Genomic DNA, 9,665 nt, shown 5'->3' on the forward strand with positions numbered 1-9,665 from the left:
AAAGTCTAGGGCCAGGCAACCGGACATAACAGACCCCAGCATCAAGTAGTTTTTTAAAAGCAGGAATTTAAAAAACAAGTGCCTTCCAAATGCAAAATTCAAAAGAACCATTGTTATATTTTTCGTAGTAATAGGCAATTTATTAACAGATCTTAAAAAATCAAAAAAGAAAGCCATATAGTTATGCATACCTACATTATATTTTAGGATAACTTGTTCTGAATTTTAGATATGACCTACAAAGGTTTGGGCACTGGCCTGACATGATTTATTATGGTTTCTACCTTTGGTACACTCATAGGCCATTGGAAATCCCAATTCAATTTGTGTGGTGTTAAAAAACAGAACAATAAGTCCATGTTGTGTCAACGCTTAAGACGTTAAAAAAAACTACATTTACTTCCCTTTTTTTTATTTATTTATTTATTTTTTTTTCCCATCTGCATTTTGAAGCGTTTCGGGCTACGGGGGTAGTGACGTCATCACGTGACGCCACGTAGCGTACACGTCAGATCAAAATCTAGAAGGAACCAGGAAGTGGCTAGCGAGCGTAGCTAGCTAAGAGCAGACCATGAACAGCTGAGGCTGGTTCTTTGGACAGGTCAGTGACTATTTGCTCAATGAACACGAAGCGGGAAACGCGAAGCGAACCCGCTCCTCACGAGCTGCCGAACTATCCAGAAGCAAATGTCGCGAACGGCGCGAGCGCGTGCCCAGACTTCCTTTAGCATAGCAGCCTGACAGGTGGATTGCAGAGGCGTTGTAGCGACTCTCCAATTGAAAGTGTAACCTCGCTCTCAGTGCATGAACTGCTGACATATGGCACTAGTGAACAGTTTTTAAAATATTAAATCTTATTTCCTTAAGACGTAAAGTTGATGTGCTCTTTGAGACTTTCGCATTTCTACTGAGCTAAAAATACAAGTTATCCTCATTTTCTCATGTAGCTACATCTAAGAAATCATGAACTCATTGCCGTCTGGTTGCTCCATTGTATTATATTTTGCTTCCCCCAGCCCACCTATTAAAATATATTATAAAGGCGACCTTTAACAGCGCATTTTTATTTATTCTCTTATTTATACAATGAGCTGTAAATGCTTTTAGTTCATTCATAGAGGAAGTGATAACACTAGCCTATATTAGACTTGCATTGCCAGCTTTATAGAAATGTGTTAAGGAACCAAATGAATGGAAAAATATTACCTACTAATATTTATAGAATAAAAATCAACCCCAGTGGATGTTGACTTTCATTCTGAAAATATTGACCTACTCTAATGAAAATTGTGTTTAACTTGTTTAGTTAGCATTTTTTCATGATGGAGGCATATAAAAAATGAAATTAATATTAAAATTACATTTCTGATGATGTCTTTACTTAAATTGTTGCGAATCAGTTTCTGATTGACTGAGCACGTGATGCAGGTGAGTAGCAACTACTTAGGCAGGCTTAGCTTAAAAAAAGATCAGTACGGTAGTTTAAGTGGAACAGGGTTTGAGACTAAACAGATGGATGATGGGAAGTGGTCGCTGGCTTTTTTTGGGCTAAAAACAGCATAATTTTAATTAAAAGACCACTAGGTGGGAACGCTTTTACAATAGATCAAAACTTAGAGAGGAACAGAAAACAAAACATGGGTAACATTAAAACATCAACAGAAAACATTGGAGAAAAGAACATTTCAATCAAATTAGCAGCTCTAAAACACTAAAATAGACATAATACTGTAAGACATTTGAAGAAAGGGAAAAAGTAATGAAGGTTACTACACCATGTATTTAATATCATATTATCATTTCAAAGTGTGTTATTCTGAGTTTTTTTCTTGTAATGTATGAATGAGTACATTTTACAAAATTCTTTCACTACTAGTTGGAGGAAATTAAGGAAAAGTTGTACCTATTGAAAGCCTTTATTCTCAATACACTTTTTTTATTGAAAAAAGAGTTAAGAGCCTGACAAATAGCAGCACATTGCTAATTTCATTTATTTAATCAGAATATTCAAAGTTTCTGATTCCAGACAGCAATTGAGTTGTGGTTATTTAAAACCCCTCCCTACATGACACAATATTCTATCAGTGCCTTTGTCGCTGCTCTGAGTTGATAATCCCCCCCATGTTCCACAGAAGGGCAGGATGGGCAGGCAGAGGAAGAGGGTTGTGACCGGTGAAGCTCCTCCCCTTCCAAGGAAAGATGACAAACCCGCCGCGTTTCACCGCAAGGAGAAGAAAAAGAAAGTCGACATCGGAAAAGTCTTTATCAACATCTCCATCGGTCTCTGTATATTCAGCCTCATCTGGTTCTTTTACGCCATCTACATGCGATCCAGTCTGGCCAAGCGAGTGGTGACTCTGCATCCGGCGCCTCGGGTTCTGAACGCCAGCAGCACCAGCGCCAAGGCTTCCCCAGAGAGGTTCTGGGGCTCGTACAGGCCTCAGGTCTACTTTGGGATGAAAACAAGGAGCCCCAAGTCGATTGTTACAGGTATGCAATAAACATTTTAGGGCTGGTTAAAGAAAACTGTGGTTATTTCCAAAAACTACATTTTATGAGAAGAATTACAATTCTTCGTCATCAAAAAGACATCCAAAAAATCAGGCTAAGATGGTAAGATAATTATACTGTACAGATCTGCTCTTTTAAAATGGTGTAGTTGGAAAGGAGCAAACATTTGTATTTTGGGCAGCAAATATTTTTTTGTTCAATTACTTTTTTCATGTGATCATTAAATAAAATTAATTTTACCAATTTATTACAATGGAAGATATTGGGTGTAGGGCTGCCATGCAGGATAGCTGGGTTCAATCTCCAGGGAATCTATTGGGTTCCTTAGACAAGAACCTTGACGCTGCTGCCTAAATGTGCCTTTCAAATACAGGGCCGGGTATCCGGCATAAAAACTCTGCCAAATAACAGTGGTTTTGCTGTGGCGACCCCAAACAGGATAAGCTGAAAGGGGACCATCATTACAATGAAAGACAGTCTTGGGATATGTCCTGATACGTATCCTGTCGTGGGACATGTATCGGGATGTGTATCGTATCGCCAGACTTTGGCCAACACATGCCCCTACCACTAATAGTGATGGAAACCCTCTTGCAGGTTATCTCAGATACAGTTTTAACACCAAAACATCAAATGTTCTGTAGTTTATGCTTCTCTTTAAGACTCTTCTTGTATTTCTGTAGGCATGATGTGGATGCGCCAGTTCTCCGACCTCGACATGAATCTGAGACACACTTGTGAGCAGGGGGACCATTTGCACGGATACGGCTGGCTGATGCATGACGGACTCACTTTTGGCGTCCAAGAAATTCAAGATGGCGATTTCACGCTAACCACAGAATTTGTAAAGAGGGTGGGAGGACATCACGGAGGAGACTGGACCTGGAGGATCACAGCCAAACAGCATGTTCGTTTGTAACTAATTTGTTGGCTTCACTGCATGCAGCAAATCCAAAAATATCTGTTACCGTATTTTTCAGACTATAAGTCGCTGTGGAGTATAAGTCGCAGAAGCCAAAAACGCATTATAAAGAAGGAAAAATCCTAAACAAGTCTCATGCCCAGCCAAAGTTGGCAAAAAACCTCGGCTTATACTCTTAAAAATACGATATTTAAATTTAACACGAGATAAAATAATATATTTTGTGTAAATCTGTTTGATCCATCAGAGTTCTGCTCCCCAAGCTCCAGTCATATCCCTGATGTTTTACGCTGCGGCAGACACGCAGGGCTCACTGCGAGGACACATGGAGGAGAGGAATCGCCTCGGGTCCATCACCGGCTTCTCAGAGGAGCTGGGGAACTTTAAGATCACTTTCAGGAAGCCTGTCACCGGAGAGTTATCCAGCGCTAAATATGCCAGGTAGATGTGTAAATGCACACGTGAATAAGACATTTAAAGGTTCATTCAGTCTATTCAGTCCAGTCCTTTGGTATAGCTGTACAACTGCCAAGGTTGACCTTATGTAGACGAAGATGTGTCCAAATGAAGGAAAGATGTTAGTTTTTCACCTCAAGAATCTAGTGATCTTTAGAGATGAACTGGCAACCCTGAAGCTGAGAATCACTTGCAATAAGTCAGCGTACAGTAATTACTGTGGTTTGGGAGAAAACAAAGTAGATGGTTTACACATTATTGAACAGTTAAATGTAAGGACTTTAACTTTTCAAACCTAAAGAAATTCAGAGCCTTTTTTCATGACCTCATTATCAGATTTTTTATTTATTTATTTTTATAGATGATGAAGATTCAATGAAACAAAGTTGCTGATATATAGAAATCATTTCTGATTTGAAAAAAATCATTTAAGGAAACAATATATGATTTCTAGAATAAAATGCATTTTTAACACTCAATCCAGGCTCTGATTATCTTCAGGACAAATAGATGGATCATATTTTGTCTTTACATAAACCCTCACTCTTTGGGTATTTTTTTAAGACAACGGAACATTTGCTGTGCTAAAGCTTCTGAACGGATTTACAAATTTAGCCTTGCTGCAGGAAAATTCTCAAATGTCCCTTTTACAAGTTTCCACAAATCAACAACTTTATTTGAATAAATCTTCATTCTTTGTCTGCAGCTGGTTTAAACTTTGTGATGAAGATTTTCCCTTTAACCTCAAAGTGGAGGCTAACAACCAGACGCTAGCCTTAGCTACGTCTGACTTTTAATGTGTGATGGATAAATAGAGCGAAATAAAACAATGCAACCGTCATAAAACTGATTTTAAACGGCACAAGATACTAACCACTGGGCTCTTGTTTTTATTTTTTATTTTTTTATAGCTACAACCACCTTCAGACGGTCTCTCCCGGCCTGGAGAAGCTGACCGACATTGTAAAGCTCAGTCTGAACCGCAAGTTTGTCTACAGCCCCCCCTCTGGTGAGAAAAGGCATTACATCGGGGTGGACACCTACAAGCCTCCCCATCATCAGAACCAGCAGAAACCGGCAGACTCACGGACGGAGAGCGACTTTGTGGTTCACCAGGTGACCGTTCAGCTACCTTTCCAAATGGAAGTTCTTTTCGAGTCCGGAAGCTTCTTCGAGCGTCCCAACCAGCTGGTGGGCTCCGTCATGACTCAGGAGCTGGAGAAGAGGAAAGCTGAGTTTAATGCCAAGTTTGAGAGAATATTTGGACTTGAAAGTAAAGGTTTTAGTCAGGGACATATAAAGTTTGCTAAAACAGCCCTCAGCAACATGTTGGGTGGATTGGGTTACTTCTACGGCCAGTCGGTGGTACAGTCGGCCTACAACGAGTACCCACTTTTGTACCCCGAAGGCGCTCTGTTCACCGCTGTCCCCTCGCGCTCCTTCTTTCCCAGAGGGTTCCTGTGGGACGAGGGCTTTCACCAGCTGCTCTTGAGTAAGTGGGATCCCGAGGTAACGAGAGAGGCTATCGCCCACTGGATTGACCTAATGAACATCGAAGGCTGGATCCCCCGGGAGCAGATTCTTGGGGACGAGGCTCGCAGCAAAGTGCCGGCGGAATTTGTTGTTCAGCAAAATGAAAATGCAAACCCGCCCACTCTCTTCCTGGTTTTTCAGGATCTCATCGAGCAGCTCGCTTCTCACCCAGATGACGCAGCGCTCCAGCCGACGCTGCCTTTCTTCCGTCAGCTCTTCCCCAGGCTGAAAACCTGGTTTGAATGGTACAACACCACCCAGAAGGGGCCCCGGCCCAATTCTTATCGTTGGCGCGGGCGTGATAAGGACACCAATCTCTTCCTTAACCCCAAAACCTTGACCTCTGGCTTAGACGACTACCCGCGGGCGTCACACCCCTCGGTGGACGAGCGGCACGTGGATTTACATTGCTGGATGGCGTTGTCCTCAGGCGTCATGGCTAGCATAGCTCAGCTTCTAGGCGAGGACTACCGGGACTACAAACTCACACACGACGTGCTCAGCGATAACAACCTGCTCAATGAGCTGCACTGGTCTGAACAGCTCAAAGCTTTCAGTGACTATGGCAACCACACACAAGCCGTGTCTCTGCAGCCGGAGAAGGTGTACGTGCCTCCAGGACAACCGCGTCATCAGTTCCCGGTGACTCGCCTTGTCCGCTCCGTCCGCAGGGTCCCCAAGCTGCAGTTCGTAAACGCCTTGGGCTACATCAGCCTGTTCCCCTTCCTCCTGCAGATCCTGCAGCCGGACTCGCCCAAACTGGAGCACATTTTCCGAGACATGAGAGACCCCGGCAAGCTGTGGACGCCCTACGGCCTGCGCTCTCTGTCTAAAGCCGACCCTTTGTACATGAAGCGAAACACGGAACACGACGCCCCCTACTGGAGGGGGCCCATATGGATCAACATCAACTACTTGGCAGTCAGAGCCCTGCACCACTACAGCAACATTGAAGGGCCATACCAAGAGAAGGCAGCTGCTCTTTATGAGGAACTCAGGACTAACCTTATAAATAATGTGTCTAGACAGTATGCTGAAACAGGGTACATCTGGGAGCAGTACAACGACATCACAGGGAAGGGCCAAGGAAGCCACCCCTTCACAGGCTGGTCTTCCCTGACCGTCCTGATGATGGCTGAGCAGTACTGAGCTCCACAGACATCATTTTGATATGATTTTCATCTCAGATAATGGCCTTTATTTATATGGATGAAGTTCATATGGTTAGCCGAACTATACTGACTAAGAGAAAAGTGTTCATCAGTGCTTCATTAGTCCCTTTGCTGCGACAGATTCCAGAGGGGTTTTGTGGAGGGTAGTTTAACAAGGATGAAATGCAAATACCTGGGATTTGCCCTAAAAGGACCAAAGAGCTGTCGACTGTGAAATTTAGACAAGAACCGGTTCATAGTTTTTTGGAAAAGTAAGCCAAGTCCTGCTTCTGTTTGACAAATAACGGTCATTATCTGTAATTGTGCCATTTTTTCCACACTATTCTGTAACTTCTTGTCTTGATCATTGGCCATCTTTGTATTGTTTATTGGCAAATTAAACGGTAACATATTTTATGTCACGATATGTGGTTTGACTGGGAGGAAATGCAGTTCTTACTGTGACATTGGATTTGTTTTGTCAAAAAATAAATAAATAAAATGAAGAAAAAACATTCAGGCTGACCTTTTCTTTGTAGGGGCTTAAAATACATAATCTTTTGATCTATTTTTAAAGTGTTCCCAGAGTTCTTTTGATTATGATTATGCTGTTTTTTTTGTTTTTTTTCTGGGACTTTGTTTCTGCAGAGCGGCAATTAGAAATTCACCTTTGAGTTGTGGGCGGGACTATTAGTGTTGAGTAAGCCAATCCCACATCCCATCATCCATCTGCTTGCACACTCTATCCCTAGCTTATAGCCCTTTTCAACCCCAACGTAACATTACCGGTGTGATAAAAATGGTGAGCAATATTGGAGCCGTACAGTTTTGACAGCTCAGATGAGGAAAACAAAGACGTACATGGATCTATGTGTCTGCAAGTGGATGCATCAGGAAGGAGCAAAGCTGGGAGCTTATTGCTTCTATGTCACACCTACAAGCTTTTTCCAACAGCATTTTTGCTTCACATTATTAGAAATACTCTAAGCAATTTTGATCTTAATCTAGCCTGCTGATTAATTGTTGTTGATTAGATGTAAGGGTGTATGGAAAAATCAATTCGGCGATAAATCGCAATATTTTGTTTGACGATATTTGTATCGATTTAAAATATTGACTTGTGGCTTGACTTGAGATGGGTACAGAACTGAAACTCTGCCACGTTACTGCCAGTATCATAGAAAACTGCAGGTTACTTTTGTTTTTTTTTTCCTCTTTTATTTTTGAAGCTCCTGTTCAAGCAGCTTTCAGGCTCCTGAACTGTTTAAATGCTACATGTAGCAATGTTGAAAATAAACAGCACTTTATTTCTTTAATCATACTTTTAGAACCTCACTGGCCAAGATTCTAAAAAGGTTACATGTTTTTTTTTCTTTTCTTATACTGAAAAATATTTTGTTGTGGAAATTAGACGATGTTCACTGTTCCTCTTAAAAGACGAATGTTTCTTAATTTACCAAAATAAAAGAGCCATGAACTTGATGATAAAAGCAACTTGTGTTTGAGATACAGTTGCAGTGCTTAATGTGATCATTAGCTAAAATTAATCTTCCATTTTATTACAATGAAAGATGTATTTTTCTAAGTTTTAATCTTAACCCCACCCCCCCAAAAAATAGTTTTGGTTCAGACTTGGGATATATCGCAATACACATTGAGACATGCATCGGGTTATGTATGCTAACACACACCCCTAATTAGATGTAACTGAAATTTCTCAAAAGCGTAAGTTTATAATGTTTTAAATAAATACATTTTTTATGTATAAACATTAAGGGGGGTGTAATTCTTCATGTAAAACTTAAAATTCATAGTCTAACCCTACACTGGATCAAATTTAGAAGCTGTATTTTAATTGTTTTTTTACTTTTTACATTTTTTTGGCCACTTTTAACTGAAGCTATACAAAATGAACCAAAAAATGTCAACTTAGCTGTAAAAGCCCAGAAAAAAACAACTTTCAGGGTTAAATACACAACTCCACTACCATGCTTTATATGGAACCCATACAGAAAATTCCATGACTTCTATTTGTTCTCATCTATTTAATCAATTAACATTTTAAATAAGCTTCTATTCCATTTCAATGAGGTCAATCCAGTATTTTTTTATTCCATTTGTCTCCTCTAAAATGTTTACCTAAAAATGCAGCGTACACCAGTACATGTCTTTTATCTGCCCAGCATAGTGTGGCGATGAACCCGGAGCACCACTGAACATTAGCATCCTTAAAGAGCCTTATTTTCTGTTTGCAGCTCTCTTGTTCTCCACGTGATAAAAAAAGGAAAAGAAAAGTATTGAAGTAGCTTTTAGTCAGTCCTGTCATGTGCAATAGAGATGTCGCCTTTTCTGTCAGTCAAAGCAGACGGGAGCTTCGGCGCTGTGACCTTAAGTACAACAGCCGTATCATTTTTCCTTTTTCAAATGGCACATTCGAAGGCCTCTAGCTGACGTCAATTTTTCTTCTTTCTTTTTTTTTTCATGGTTTCCATGGAGCGCAGTTGTTGTGTGAGAGCCTGGTGCTTAATTACCCCACATCAAAAGGCATGAAGTACATTGATGGCAAATTCTTTTCACTCCTTGACATATGCTGGCATACAATCTCACTCTGGGGCATACAGTAGCAGCGTTCCTGTTAATAATTTTCCAGCAAGCACAAAAAGCGGGTACTGAGATCACTGATGCGGGCACTCAGCATGTGTACATGACCACTGGATTCCAGCCTGTAGACTTTCAGAAATCCTTTGAATGGGTTAGATGTGCAGTTGTATAGTTGAAGGGAAAGCATGGTGCTGTAAGGTTGGCGTGGCTAAAAATAGGGACTCTGTTAGCAGAACAGCAGATAGGCTGTGAGGCTGGTGGTTTTACCAGATGCCTCGCTATCTACAGTCGGTGCTTTTTCCTTGTACAACAAATATGGACGTTATGATCAACACTGTAAAGATAGTTTAAAAAAAAAAGGTGTGAAAGCATTTGTTTTGTATATGTAATCAACATTTACCTCCCTCCCAAAACAAGTTTTTGTGAAACCAGTGCTTTCGGCACAACCATCGTTTGACCTCTGCGACCTGCTAACGCAGAGCACAGGATCC

At 41.0% G+C, this 9,665-nt stretch overlaps 1 protein-coding gene across 1 annotated transcript; it reads left to right on the forward strand.

The window, feature by feature from the left end:
* Nucleotides 1-282: 282 nt before the first annotated feature.
* On the forward strand, nucleotides 283-7,342 carry mogs (mannosyl-oligosaccharide glucosidase). Its single transcript, XM_024290088.2, has 5 exons — nucleotides 283-601; nucleotides 2,133-2,490; nucleotides 3,195-3,418; nucleotides 3,681-3,874; nucleotides 4,801-7,342. The coding sequence occupies exons 2-5, from the start codon at nucleotides 2,142-2,144 to the stop codon at nucleotides 6,569-6,571; spliced, it is 2,538 nt and encodes an 845-aa protein (XP_024145856.1). The 5' UTR covers nucleotides 283-601; nucleotides 2,133-2,141; the 3' UTR covers nucleotides 6,572-7,342.
* The last annotated feature ends 2,323 nt before the right edge of the window (nucleotides 7,343-9,665 follow it).

Source organism: Oryzias melastigma, linkage group LG1, assembly GCF_002922805.2.
Source record: "Oryzias melastigma strain HK-1 linkage group LG1, ASM292280v2, whole genome shotgun sequence".
Taxonomy (NCBI): domain Eukaryota; kingdom Metazoa; phylum Chordata; class Actinopteri; order Beloniformes; family Adrianichthyidae; genus Oryzias; species Oryzias melastigma.